The sequence below is a fragment of the Oreochromis aureus genome, linkage group 7 (assembly GCF_013358895.1).
Source record: "Oreochromis aureus strain Israel breed Guangdong linkage group 7, ZZ_aureus, whole genome shotgun sequence".
In the NCBI taxonomy this organism is placed as follows: domain Eukaryota; kingdom Metazoa; phylum Chordata; class Actinopteri; order Cichliformes; family Cichlidae; genus Oreochromis; species Oreochromis aureus.
The window spans coordinates 8,480,865-8,495,590 of NC_052948.1; the positions used below are offsets into that span (position 1 = coordinate 8,480,865).

General features: G+C 39.7%; 1 protein-coding gene across 4 annotated transcripts; it reads left to right on the plus strand.

The window, feature by feature from the left end:
- The first annotated feature begins 1,335 nt into the window (after window positions 1-1,335).
- On the plus strand, window positions 1,336-13,689 carry LOC116318291 (guanine nucleotide-binding protein G(i) subunit alpha-1). Of its 4 annotated transcripts, none has more exons than XM_039615296.1 (10): window positions 1,336-1,635; window positions 1,709-1,848; window positions 4,595-4,637; window positions 6,552-6,693; window positions 7,780-7,937; window positions 8,072-8,200; window positions 9,020-9,149; window positions 9,233-9,386; window positions 12,776-12,969; window positions 13,071-13,689. In XM_039615296.1, exons 1-9 carry the CDS (start codon window positions 1,625-1,627, stop codon window positions 12,964-12,966), a joined length of 1,098 nt encoding a protein of 365 aa, XP_039471230.1. In that variant the 5' UTR covers window positions 1,336-1,624; the 3' UTR covers window positions 12,967-12,969; window positions 13,071-13,689. The 4 variants fall into 4 exon arrangements, with proteins under 4 accessions (XP_039471230.1, XP_039471231.1, XP_039471232.1 ...); XM_039615297.1 differs by having other exon boundaries at window positions 1,717-1,848; XM_039615298.1 differs by having other exon boundaries at window positions 1,336-1,544.
- The last annotated feature ends 1,037 nt before the right edge of the window (window positions 13,690-14,726 follow it).

Genomic DNA, 14,726 nt, shown 5'->3' on the forward strand with positions numbered 1-14,726 from the left:
CAAATACCAAACTTTTGAAGTGTAGTCTACAAATTACCAATAAGATTGAGGTTGAAGCTTTGAGGTAGTTCTAGAAACTTAATGTTAGCCTACTTTATCCATTCCAAAACCAGTTTTTTGTGTGCGTTTGGGAACATTGTCCTCTTGCAACTCCCATTTGTGTCTGAGTTTTAACCACCTAGATGTTGATTTGAGGTAAATTTGAAGAACTAAGATGTAGTCGTCCTTCTTTGTTAGGCCATTTAAGTGCAATGTACTAGTACCACTGGCAGCAAAACAACCCCAGGATACAATGCTACCACCAACATGCTTGATAGATGCCACAGTGTTCTTAGGCTTGTCCATTTTAGTTAAACTTTAAGGTTCTGATTTTGGAGCAGGAGTTTCTCTCAGTTCACAGTGATGTAAAACTTGCTTCACTGTGACCAGTGACCCTGGTTTTTCAGCAGTCTCCAGTTCATGGCAGGCTTGAGACATGGTGGTTCCTAAGTTGTACTTAAACATCCTAACTCATTTCCTCTCATCTGAGGGTGACAGTTTGTCTTTTTCCAGACTTTGGCAAAGTGGTAACACATCTGAACATCTTGTACTTATGTACAGTTGTTTGAACTGATGATCTTAGGATCTGCAGTTGTCTGGAAATGGCTCCTAGAGACTTTTGTGACTTGTTTAAATCTGCTATTGTGTCCAATTAGTGTTGTCAAGCAAATCCTTTTTATGCTGCAAAGAGAAAATAACAGCTGTAGTCAGTCATAAGCACAAATAAGACACCTTTGAACCTTTAGCACCACTTATTGAAAGATTTAAGTGAGTGTATAAGCATTTATTTGAGCCTCTATGTATAATTTTGACCCTGTATGGATTAGAGAATTTTTTTCAAGTCTTTAAAAATGTCTGCTGTACAATCAATCTACCCTGGAAAAAGAACAATTCAAAGAAATCCCGAAATTGCCATGACATGCACACCCTTGATAAGTGTAGACAGATAACCACAAATGTATCACTGTAATTTATATTTCTACTTTTCTAATTCTAAATAAACGTTTTTTGTTTTCTTTATCTAAATAAAAAAATAAGTAAATTACCAATAAAATCTGTAAATTCACATTTTGCCTTAGTAAATGTTGAGTTAATTTTGTGTGATCTGAATTTAAACTCACTCAGGGGACATTTCAAAATTGTTAAACTGATAAAAATTAAGCAATAAAGCGTGAATGCTTTCGAGTTTTGACTCTGTGTCTCGTGGTTTTCTTTCTTTTTCCACAGTGGTCACTTCCCAAAAATAAGCTTTCTGCTTTTTAAAAGAAGCTTGTTGCGTTTCGCGCATGCGCAGTTTGCAGGTATGTGAGCGGAACACAGGAAGCGAACGTTTTTCGGACTGCTCCGCAGATGGTGCCGTCTGTTTTGCTTTAATGTGACTGACTCCACCTGCTTGACCAGTCGACTAATTTAAACCCAAGACGAAGATATCAGAAACGCGACACTTTGCTTTTTAACTGATATCTGAGAAGCCTCGGCTGATAAATCCGGAGCTTTAGTGCGAGGTTAGGGCGTGTTTGAGTCTTAACTGTTAGACAGACTGCCCCCTCCTCCTCCTCCTTCTTCTTCTCCTCCTCCCCACTGGATGCTAACTCGGTAGCCTTTGCATGTCGTTGCAGTCGTAGTCAAAAGTTGTGTTTTCGTGTGCGTTTATTGTATTTATTCGGAGGTCCGTAGAGGAGCAGACAAAGATGGGGTGTACGCTGAGCACGGACGACAAGGCGGCGCAGGAGCGGAGCAAGATGATCGACAGGAATCTGCGAGACGACGGAGAAAAGGCTGCCCGGGAGGTCAAGCTGCTCCTGCTTGGTGAGAGAAAGATGGACGGACCGAGGGAGGGACGGGGACTGGGTCTGTGTGTTTCTGTGGGACTTTCGTTGCCCAGGCGTAAAAACAGCCCGATAAAGGTTTAAATAAGTTTTTGTAGCTGCTAAAATTCAAGTTTTACCCAGCCCGTGAAGCAACAGAGGCAAAGGTGGGGAAATGTCGGGGCTTTATTTGAATGGTACGGTGGTGTTAGCTAAAAAAAAAGTTTGAGCTAGTGGAGTTCCTATCTTTTATCCCTTGTTGAATTAACTCTAGTTGTAACTGTGCTGTTAACTAACACTAGATAAGAGCACACTGATTAGTTGCTTCCACAGAAGCAAACCGCTAATACCCAGCGGTAAGTCGGTAAGCTAATTTAACTAAGCAATTAGCTGCTTAGCTAGTGTAACGTCTCGGTGCTAGCTTGGATTTGTTAGCCGTCAGAAAGCATCAATAACTTTATGTAAACAAGTGTCTGTGTTGCTGTCTTTAGTGACTCCGACTAATAGCACATCTTTTAATATGGTTTAAAGTGCAATAGCTAGCTAGCTCCCTTCCTGTTTCTTCATGACGTAAATTAAAAAGAAAGTAGACGTGCTCTAGATAGGTTATCTCTACAATCCAGCAAATATTTGAAACGAACACTTGTGAGCAGTGTTAAAGTTGTTATCTGCTGGAACAGCATTTAAAGTATGTGCGAACTCCATTATTCAACAGGTGTCGAATAATACGCCCCCCCCTCCCCCCCTCCTGCGAGACATGTTTGCTCTTCTGAAGCGTTGTACACACATTTTAAACCCTCTGTATCTATACCTGTTTGTGTATCGCTGTATGACTTGCTCTTATGTCATCCAAAACTGCATTACCCAATGCTGTGTCCATGGGGGGGAAAAAAGCATTAGTGCTGCCATTTGAATATGTTGGCCTACCATGCAAATATGTTCAGAAAATTGCATACTTAAACTACTAATGCTGCTTTAAAAAAATGATATGGCCCAGCTTTCAAATTATGGGATGTAAACCATAGATAAGCTTCCAGTTAACATAACCGCATGTCACGTTTCTCCAGGATTATTTCACGGTTTTAAGGAAAGATGCCACACATCTCCATTCTTCCCATTACATGACCACTCTCGCCTATCTCGGCATGGATAGATGGGGTAGAGGTTGCATAGCAACCTATGCAGCCGGGCTGACAGTAATGCACGCACGACAGAAACGGTTAGTGCGTGCTAATGGGATGCCTGCCACAGCCATGCAGTCTGCAAGCTGTTTTTCAAAATGCAGTCTTATTATGCGTCTCGCAGTTAATCTCTGCTCAAGCAGGGATGTGGCACAAGCTATTCTCCAGCATGGCTTCACAACCCCGTACGTCCCGTTGTCAAGCCTGTGCGTCATTTGAGATGAAACCTTATTTGAATTTTCATGGTGCTTTTACCTCTCACGATTCCCACAACCACCTGCATGAGATGCGAGTTTGGTTTGTGGATTCATCATCTAATGTTCTGGCTAATCTGTTTAAACACAAAGATGTTTTACATCCACCTTTGTGACGTTGAATATCTGGTGTAATGTTCACGTCTCTGAGGGAGACTGATATGTTCTCACTGCAGTTTGCTGCTCTGTAATGCTTCCCCGCTGGGGATGTATGCAATAATGCAGTAATCAGCAAATGACAGGCTCTTGCAATCACTGCTTTGAGTGGGAGGACTGTCTTAATTGTAGAGTTTTTGCAAGCAGCTTAAATGCAAATGTGAGACTCTTATTTTTGTGTAGCATTATTTTTGCAAATAAATGACAGAAAAAGCAGCATAGGTGGAAAAACTGCAGAGATATCTGCATTTTATAAGTGTGGATTTTGTGTTCCCTGGTCTAGCCCTGTCATCTCGTCTCTCTGGCAAAACATTAACCATTTTACTCCACCAGTTTTTGTCATAATTGGTTTCTATTATCCCTTCAATTTCAGCAGCTCAGTCAGGCGCAAGCGTGTTTGCAAATTAAATTTAAGTGATGTTTTCAGTACTGGTAGCTCTATTGTGTGTTGCTGTTTATCATATGGGATGATGAAGTGGCAAATTGCTTCAGCCACTGGGGAACTAAAACTCCCTGGGGGGGGGTGTAAGCTAATTAAAATGTTGTGTGCTCATCTTAAAACATGCCTTAATCTCAGATGGAGTTGTTGAGCTTTATGTGAAATGAAACAGCATTGTATTTTTCCTATATTTTGTTATGTGTCACCTAAAAGGCAGTAGTGGTATCACACTGCCTTATATAGCGTTCTGTTGTAGTCATACATAAATCATTGGAGATGCAGTTCAGAGTCCTGCCAGGCTGGTATGGGATAAATTTCTAACACAAGGAAGTTTAAGCTGTCTATAATCTCATTGACGAGACGATCCAGTTGATTAATCCAATTGCGCTCTGTGACTCAACTAAATCTGACCTCAGACACCGCTGTGGGTGTTCATACACCACAGGCAGGACTCACTTAAAACTTGAAAAAAAGTGCATTTAACAGAAGCTAGTCTGGCACCATAAACCATTAACTTATCTTAGTGTTTTAAATGTAGGGCTGCACAGATACTCAAAATGAATCATGCAGTTTGGTGTTTAAAGGTAAACTACGTGTGTTTATTTCACAGTGGTTGGCATTTACTGTAATTTTGTAGGTTTGCACCGTACCTGCTTCTGTTTTGAAATAATTAACACGATTGCTGTAATTTTCTCAAATTTTTGTTCTGTGTTTCAGGTGCTGGGGAGTCTGGGAAGAGTACCATTGTTAAACAGATGAAGTAAGTACGAATGAATCAGTAATACAGTTTAGAATACATCAAGCACTAAGATACTTGATGTATTTTTTATTAAAGAAAAAAAAGAAAGAAAGAAGAAAGTGTACTTTATTGATCCCCGTGGGGAAATTCCTCTCTGCATTTAACCCATTCACTCAGTGAAGCAGTGGTCAGCCTTTGGGCGCCCGGGGAGCAGTGTGTAGGGACGGTACCTTGCTCAGGGGTACCTCAGGGTAGCTGTTCAGGGGAATCGAACCCCCGACCTTCCGATCATGGGGCCACCACTCTACCTACTGAGCTATCCCTGCCCTAAAAAGGATAATCGCAGCATACCAGTGCCAATCTCAGTGAATTCCCTTATGATGCATTAAGAGTATGGATTATCTAACGCAACTGTGATAATTAGAAATTATCACATGACACTCAATTTTAGTTTGTGATGGAATTCTTTGTTCTTTTAATGTTAAACATACAGTATAAAGTACACCATGTGGTGAATAGGCAATATGTCGAGCACAACCATTTCCTTCCCGCACAGGCAACAAAAAATGTTCTATTTTAATGGGCGTGTCATCCTCATTTTACAACATGAGACACACACACAGTCAAATCTGAAATAGAAGAAATGATCTCTAAATTGTTTCCCCATTCTTTCAGGGCAAAGATGTTTTAACTCTAGATTTAAATATCTGAGATTTCTTTTTATAAAAATAAGTGCAGTTTAAATGATACACCTTTGTTTCTCTGCACTGTAAAGAAATGTAAGAAACCTTTTTTGGACCATAAACTTAAACATAAAACCTTAAAAAATTACATAAAAAGCAGCAAGTCATTAACCAGACTGTCCCATAGTTAATTATTTTTATTTCCCCAAAAACATTCAGTTAAAAGTAATTGAGTAGAGGCTTACTCAAAAAACAGTTTAAAGTTGTTCTGTTATTATTTTACCTAATATCTGTCATATATGCTGCCAGAAGCTCAGGCTTTAGACTGCTCCAGACATGCAGTTTAAGATATTTTTTTCTGCTCTTGGCTCTGTATGATGTCAGAGAGGGTATTCCTAATATTGTCATCTCAAGCACACCACTCTGGCTGTGAATACATAAGCCCCACATACCTGTCGTTTAGACCATCAGTTTGTGAGGAGCAGCCAATCAGAGAAAAATGTCCTCAAAGGGGGAGGAGCTACAATGTTTAAGGTGATCTGAGAGCCTGCATCCATATCTCATCGAAAAATAAATAAGGATTATTTTCAACTGGAAATGATGCGGTACTACTCTAAAAATAGTCTAAGAATAAACAATAAAGAAAATAGAGGCATAAGAGCTTAAGTATGTTTAATCATTCAAATTATACAAGTTATCAGTAAAAGTATAACTCTATACATTTTTAAGTCTCAGTTTGACAGAGCTTTGTACCAACTTTCAGCCCATTGTTTAACTGAGAAGGCTGCTCCACTAGGTTGGTTCACACATTATGTCATTTCTATTAAAACAAAAAAGCAGCCGTCAGGCTCACTTTGCTGGTGAACATGGTGGAGTATTAGGCAACTAATGAGCCAGACATTTCCCTCAGGAGCTGGGAGAGACCAAAAACAGAGCTAGAACAAGGATGCGTGTTGGACCTACATTTACCTAGTGGACACAAACTTGACTTCAGATGAGCAGCAGCATTTACTTGTATCTCCTGGATTTCTAAAGCAGTTGATTGTTTGTTTGGCGTTGTTGCAGATTTTAATAGCAATCTCTAACATGAAATGGACCATTATTTATACATTTTATAATCTATTTTGATATGTTAACTATCAACCAGTTTACCAGCATTTAAAGAACAGATTGAATCCCATTGTTTGTACTTATTGTATGAAATTAGAATTAACTGTGGTACGCCTGCTCATGTTCTCTCTTTGTGTTTCAGGATCATCCATGAAGCAGGCTACTCAGAGGAGGAGTGTAAGCAGTACAAGGCTGTGGTCTACAGCAACACCATCCAGTCCATTATTGCCATCATCAGAGCCATGGGACGCCTGAAGATTGACTTTGCTGATCAAGCCAGAGCAGTAAGTGACAGAAAACGCAGCATCCAGACAACCTCACAGGTTGTCTGTGGTAACAGCGGCTTAGCCATTTGCCTTATGGGCAGGGTTCTTTGCATTACAACCTTCTAGAAAAAAAAAGGATAAAAAACTGGTCTGTGCTTAATATCACATTTAAAAGTCTTCTTAAAGCTAAAGCTCACTGTGATGAGGACTGTCTTTGCGTGCTCCAGATAGCTCATTACCTATCTGGTATTCTGGAGAAATTTGTCCTCATGTGGTGATGCAAAAAAAACCCCAAAACTGTGGTACAGAAATGGAATATATAATATTTACAGTATGTATAATGTATACATCCCTATATAAATATTAATATAAATTCACAAAATAAGAATATATGCCAACGATCTACAGAAATTAAGAAATATTTAAAGATTATGACCAGGACAGTGGGGTGGGAAGGGGGAGTTTAAGTAGAAGATGTGCAAAGTCCATGTAATAAATCCAGTGTGCAGAGTTATTATAGCCTGATTTATAATAAACAGGCAACATTTCTGTTTCTCTCTCTCTGGAGACTTCATGGCCATTGTTTTATTTCTGTTTTCACAAGACTAGTTTATTAATATCCTGTTTGGCAGATTTTTTTTTTTAAACAGACTCCTGTTTCTTTTTGCAAATCTGTTTCTTCTTTCTCCCCCCCCCCCCCCCCTCTTGGCATAACAAAAGAGCTAGTCATTGTGTCTGCGTGACTGGCCTGGCTCTCTCATCGTGACCAAGTTTAATCCTGAAGCCTTTCTTTTCTGATTTTATGCTCTCACAAATATCAAGGTTTTTGCCTCTGGCGTTTAGACACGGAGCCCCTTTTGAAATCTAATTTTATGTAAAGTATAATGGGTGTAAGGACCGGGAAAAACACAGTTAATTAATTATTAATTTATCACTTTAGTTTGCACGGCCCGTTCGGGTAAGGAGTAACGACAATAGCTTAATTGTGATCTTTCTAAATATAGAAAAAAATTAGCAAAACAAACCTAGTAAATCTTTGTTTCTATTTGATAATGAGTTAACCTTCTTTAGGCTGTTTTCAGTTAAGTGTCTCTGTGTCTTTAGGATGACGCGCGGCAGCTGTTCGTCCTGGCGGGCTCAGCAGAAGAGGGCTTCATGACCAGTGAACTGGCTGGGGTCATCCAGCGGCTGTGGAAAGATGGAGGAGTTCAAGCCTGCTTCAGCCGCTCCCGAGAGTACCAGCTCAACGACTCTGCAGCATAGTGAGTAGGATGCACGGACATGCATACTTCAAACAGCAGGGGACTGTCCTTGGAAGAATAACTCCCGCTCTTGCGTCAGTGCTTCAGCTTGTTGCCAATCTTTCTTTCTCTTGTTGATTTTTCTCTTCCCAAAGTTACCTAAATGACCTGGACAGGATATCCAACAGTGCTTATGTTCCAACCCAGCAGGATGTGCTGAGGACCAGAGTCAAAACTACTGGTATTGTGGAAACACACTTCACTTTCAAGGACCTGCACTTCAAGTGAGTATAGCCACCATCATTGTTTTAGTTTTGTTTAAACACAGCAGTGTCTCGTGGTGCTCCATGTAAAATCTACACTGACTCAGATATACCTGCCTTTATTTTCATTTATGGCTGTTAACCTTTAGAAGCCAAAAGGGCTCATAGCTTTGAAAAAAGATAGAAAACTTCAGATGCACTAATACTAAACAATTTAGACCAAATACTGTGACAGGAGAGCCTCCAAGAACTAAAATGTGACATGTAGTAGGTAAAGGGTTTATGGCTTTCTCATAGCTATCAACTCTTTGCTCATTTTCATAGCTCATAAAATCATTTGGTGTCAAAGGTCTCTCTTTTGCATTGTAATAGTTTCAGAAAAAGCTGAAACGTGTTGTTCGTCATGTTTTGAGATGCACAAATAAACACATGGAGACCCAGCCACCAGCTAACATTTATGCATAAATCTATATTTAAAAAGTAAGAGAGAGTGCATATTGCAAGGATCAGAATCAGCCAATTCAGGAGTTTGCATTTTGATAGACAATGCCCTGCTATTCCAATGTGAGGCAACCACTAGTAGTTGATGCCTTGTTCATGAAAGATGAAAAGCTACGATTGGTTGGCCAGCGTGTAGTCTCGTCACCTAATATCAAGAACACAGTAGCTTCATACTCTTGAAAACTTCCCGAAAAGCGTCTTTTAAAAGCTCTGACAGCTGTCCACAGTATTTTACACATTCTGAAAGATTTGCGTGTGTTTGTGTGAAAATGTCACCACCCAAACCGTGTGAGTGTGTGAGAGTTGCATTTATTTAACAATATCTTTCTGTGATCTCAGAATGTTTGATGTAGGTGGACAGAGATCAGAGAGGAAGAAGTGGATTCATTGTTTTGAGGGCGTCACTGCCATCATCTTCTGCGTGGCTTTGAGTGACTACGACTTAGTGCTGGCTGAGGACGAGGAAATGGTAAGAGCTGTCTGGCCCCGGCACACTCTGCCCACTAGTACGTCTCTGGTCGGTAATCACTGTGCACTTCTCCTCTCGCTCAGAATCGAATGCACGAGAGCATGAAGCTATTTGACTCCATCTGCAACAACAAGTGGTTTACAGAGACCTCCATCATCCTCTTCCTCAACAAAAAGGACTTGTTTGAGGAGAAGATCAAAAAGAGCCCCCTTACAATCTGCTTCCCTGAGTACGCAGGTGAGTCAAATAAACAAACACTGACATGCAGAGCTGGTGCTCTATACATGCAAATAATGTCCTTTGTGTGTTGGCGGGATATATAAATCATTAAGCCCAACTATGTATGCAGGGTTTGGGCTTTTAATCGTGGATTTGTAAGGATGTGTAGCAAAATTTAACCTTCTTATTTAAACTGTTGTTGTTGTTGTTTTTGTGTAATATGACTAAGTCATATTTGGATTCCTTTATACTGTCAGAATCCTGTGATTATTGCTTTTAGAGCCTAACTTGTTTTGTAGCTGCACAAAGGTGTGGCAGGCCCTGTAGATGACACAGATGTTTTATCCCACTGCTCTGCTCTGGAGCTGTGTGGGCTGCTTCATGTTTAAACAATGCATTTCTGTCAGGTTCACAGATACAGATTAAATAGCCATGATTTTCATATGAATCTACACTAGAACAACATATCCGTAACATCATGCTGTCATCATCTATTTATATCGATGTGACGTAAGGATCCAGAGATTCAGTAGAAGATAAGTTTTAACCTTTTCTTCCCTAGGGGGCTCGTCGGTTCACGTTGTATTTATTGTGAAAGCACATTTTAAAATATGGTACACTCACTCAAGGGACCATTTCTGTGCCTAAAATAGATGTGGGGTTTGTCGTGTTTTATTTCTGCTGGTAAAGGTTGAATTTTTAGAACCAGTTCAGTAATATTGGTGTCACACTTCTCATTACTTTGTGGTGGCAGTTTACTTCCTTATTTTACACACTGATAACTCACATTAACTTAAAAAACAAAATCACACTCAGCTGGGATACTAAGCGAAAGTTTTTCAATTCATAAAGCCAGATGTTTTTCATTTTGAGTATTGACTTAATTTTTCCAAGTAGAAATTTTAAGTAATAACTATAAGCTTAAAGCACAACTTCATTTTTTTAAAGGGGGCTGTGTAAAATATGAATGAAAACAGAATGCAGTGATTTTCAAATCTCGTGAACTTTTAAAACTGAGAACACTTGCTATTTGAGGAAATGTACTGGCTTATTTTGAATTTGAAGGCACGTCTCAAAAAAGCTGGGACAAGGTTTACTACTGTGTGGCTTCACCTCTTCTTCTAACAGTGTGTAAATGTCTGGGTACTCAGGAGACCAGATGCCTGTACTGTGAAGCAGGACTTTGGCTTATCCAGTTAAATTAAGTGTTAACACTGAGTTTCCTGTATTTCAATCAGTTTCCTTATTGCATGTAGTGTATGACATTTCAAGCACACCTGCTCTTCATCAGACCACTGTACTGGGTACATTGCCATGGTAACTGATGCTGTGAACCATACTGGAGATGGACATGTATGAAATCACCACCTACTGACCAGTCAGTCCTCCGAATAATTGTTGTCATTTCTGGAAGATTCCTTAGATGCCCGTGTACTGAGACTATGAGGGACTAAAGTCTTTATAAATTCTGCAAATAATTTATTTAATGTTAATAATATTATTGTTCCGTAAGCATAAATATTTGTAGGCTGCCTTTGTACTTTAAATCAAATTTTCACCTATTGTAGCTTTAAGCCCACATTTGGATTCTGTTTTTAATATTCGCGTGTTACACTCAGAATGTTAAACACCACTGAGGCTGCAGCTGAAATAAAAACTAAAACAAACACCCAGTTAAACATTAATCTGATTGAGCATTCGATTATAATCCATCAGGTTCTCCTGTGTTTTATTGATAGAGCTGTGATATTGATGTCTGTTAACTCACACAGTTTGCCTTCCTCCTTTTCTTCAAATATGCAAGACTTTTATTAAAATATAACAGATCTCCCATTTTACTGACCAAAACAGCTAAAGCCCCCACACAAACAGTGCTGTTCATACTAAACTAGTGTCCAGTGTCTTTCCTCTCACACACGTAATCGCTGATTTGCCTGCAGCAGCTGTGCTACTTTCACTTTCAGTTAAACACATCATACTTTCAGTATTGTGTCTTACCTGTTGGTATTTTACTCACTGTATAGTTTTATCTGCCTTTGTCAAGTCAGCAACACTGTTGCCAGCCCACTTATCTGTAATTGTGACTTGTGAGACACTGCCAGTGCCAGGGAACCCCTGGGAACCACCGGGAACCCCCGGATTAACTGTTTAAGCAGGACTTGCGGTCCAACAGAGGTAGCGCATATGCTGTCCTCTCCAGTCTAAGGATGACTTGTCTGCCTGCAGGGAGCTCTGCTGTCAGATGGAGGCAGTGTACAGCTGAGGGCCACGCTTGTTTGTAAAGTTGTCAGGACTTTTAGAAGACCTCTCTCTAAGACCTGCCTGTTTTTCTTTTTTCTTTTTTTTAATACCCAATCACCAAAGTGATTGACTTGTTAGCAAAATTGTAATTCAGATGTTTGGTTTTTGGGGGTTTTTTTTGTTTTTGTTTGTTTTCCTTTTGTTACCCTGTCCTAACTTATTCAAGACATGTTGCTGCAGTCAAACTCGGAGTGATCCTACTTTTATCTTCTCTGTTTCTATGTTTTAAACAAAATTAAATGTGAGTTTGTGAGATCTGCACTTCTTTTTGGAATTTATTCTCCATAACCTGTCAGGTATTGCTTGAATAAAGTCAAAACATGCTGTTGCCCTATTCTGTTATTCTCAACAATAAACCTGTCAGGTGAAACCCTTAGACTGAATTTGAATAAATGTCAAATTATAAATCTATCCAGTCATCCATCCATAAATATTCTTGGTTGAAGGTTGGAGAAAAACCAGGGCAACAATAAATCTGAATTGACACTGGAGCAGCATTTTTGGAAAGCATAATTAGACTGAATTTCCCGGAGGAACCCACCCAAGGGATTAATAAAGTTTCATCTAATCTAATCTAATCTAATCTAAATTGCAGCTTGACACCAGGCTGGAATCTCGTTCTTTCGGTTTACCCACAGCTCGTGGCCATAGGTTCACGGCCGGGTAGTGCATCCTGTTTATCTGAGACTGAGCACAGGACAGGTGTCTGTTGAACATTGAACCACACAACACTGACACTCAACCTGTACGTCACTGCAGAGTGAAATGACTGGAGGTCAGCAAAAGCACAACTTTCACAGGGCATTAAGTTTTATAGTTTTAAGATATAATCTAATCTCTAAAAGTGACACCAGGCTGGAACAGTCATATTCAGTTGATGAGAAGGACAGGTGTCTGTTGAACATTGAACCACACAAACTGACACTCAATAAGTGTGCATCTATGCATAGTTTTAAGTATAACTCTAAAAGTGTTTTTTATGCATTTTTTTTTTAATTTTTTTATTTTTTTTAAACTTTTATGATGGCAGTGGAAAGACGGAACAGGTTTTAGATTTCATTTCTTCCTCTATTTCAATTTCCTCTTTATCCCCACCCACTTCATAGGCGCCAACACCTACGAGGAGGCCGCAGCATACGTCCAGTGCCAGTTTGAGGACCTAAACAAGAGAAAGGACACCAAGGAGATCTACACCCATTTCACCTGTGCCACTGACACCAAGAACGTGCAGTTTGTGTTCGATGCCGTCACTGACGTTATCATCAAGAACAACCTGAAGGACTGCGGTCTTTTCTAAAAGGTGACGTCTCATGTTTTGTCTGTGAACAGGCCATCATATTTTCTGCCACATTTTCTCCCCTAACCAGGTTTTGGTTTGTTTTTTTTTTTCCCCCTGTTCAGGCAGCTTGGTGTCCGGTTTAATGAGTGACTTTATTCAAGAGGAGTAGAGGAAGCTTGGACTGATGTCACTTTTAACCTCTTATTAACTTATGTTCATCTCTGAAAGTTTAAAAATGGTGTGTAGAGAAAACATTTTGTGTAAAATATTTGTACAACTGTCTATGGCCAGGGATTTTTTTCCTCTATTTTTAAAATGTGCTTCTTTTACCTTATTTTTATTTGTATGTAAAAAGGGGGGCCTTTGCTTTTTCTTTTTTGTCTGTGCATCACATTTTCTTTTCTCTTTTGTAGTTGCTCATGCCTTGCATGCCTTAGTTGCAGTGTTTTTTCTTTATTGTTCACTTGTTTATTTAGATGCCACCATTTAACTCTTCTCGAGTCCCTTCAGTTCATACTATGTTTATTTTTTTAATAATTCTGGCCACTTCACTGTTATATATACATATTTTGCCTCCTTGTATAAAACAAGCAAGACCAATTCACTCTGATGCTGACATACTGTGAGAGCTGTGTGGAAACTGATGTTTGGTTTTCATGGGTGATACGAGTGATGTGTGTGTGTGTGTGTGTGTGTGTGTGTGTGTGTGTGTGCGCGCAATATAAAACAAAGGGACTTTATTCCTCAACTTGTCATCCTCTTTCAAAGTTTTATTTTTCTAAGAGACCAAAAAGGAGCTCCTCTCACGAATCAAAAAGTGCACCTTGTCGATGCGCTGCTGCAAACATTCCCGATTGAACAATGAAGGAAAGGGAAGCTTTGAAAAGAGGATGCCAATGGTGGCCTTGTAGCAGACAGTAGGACCATATGTAGATCTGTGTTCAGTGCATAGACACAGCTGATTTGGTTACAAGTGCACTGTTACTCATTATGATCTGTGAAGGTTTAAAGTTACATACCCCCCCTTTCCCCTCAGCTCTGTTTCCATGAGATGGGGACTTTAGTGGACTAATCTCCATGACTTTGCTAATAAAAGGGTTGCTATGTTGAAACCATGGTAACTTATGCAAAAAACATGTTTGCCTCCTTTTTGTGTGTGTGTGTGTGTGTGTGTGTGTGTGTGTGTTGTGGTGTTGTTGTTATTTTATGAAAGGTAAGACGCATTTTTAAATGCTTTTGAGAAATGTAGACCTTAAGAACCCGTAACAAATGTTTTATCTCAAACGGTTTTGATCATTGTTTAAGGTTTTAAACCCAAGGGGGAAAAATACGCAAAGCTGGTGGAGCTGGTCACAACAAGCAGTGTGCTTTTACACAGGGCAACACTCAGCCCAGGCGTTCACAATCTCTGAGAACATGACCACACCCACCGAGCACCTGCAACACAAAACAGAAGAACAACCCGTCAGCCCAGCAGCCAAAAGATGGGGTTGTCACACGTTCTCACCCTGCCAGTAGAGATGAGGACACTAACAAAAAGAAAATTAGGATAAGATAAGCAGGGGTGTTTCCAGGATTTTAAAAATGGGGTGGACCAGGCAGGGAGGGTACATGAAATCAGAATATTTACCGTAAGTATTTAATTGTACAATTTAAGTTTAAAGAGCTAGTGTACAAACCACAACTTTCAAGCTCATATGCAGTCCTGCGTCCTATTGCAGATTTATTAGGTGAAAAGTGGGGAAAAAATTAAACAACATCCTGTGATAGTTTTTTTT

Coding starts and splice junctions, on each gene's coding strand:
- LOC116318291 (XM_039615296.1), top strand. Junction 4,638..6,551: donor ACCATTGTTAAACAGATGAA/GTAAGTACGAAT, acceptor TTTGTGTTTCAG/GATCATCCATGAAGCAGGCT. Junction 9,387..12,775: donor CTGCTTCCCTGAGTACGCAG/GTGAGTCAAATA, acceptor CCCACTTCATAG/GCGCCAACACCTACGAGGAG.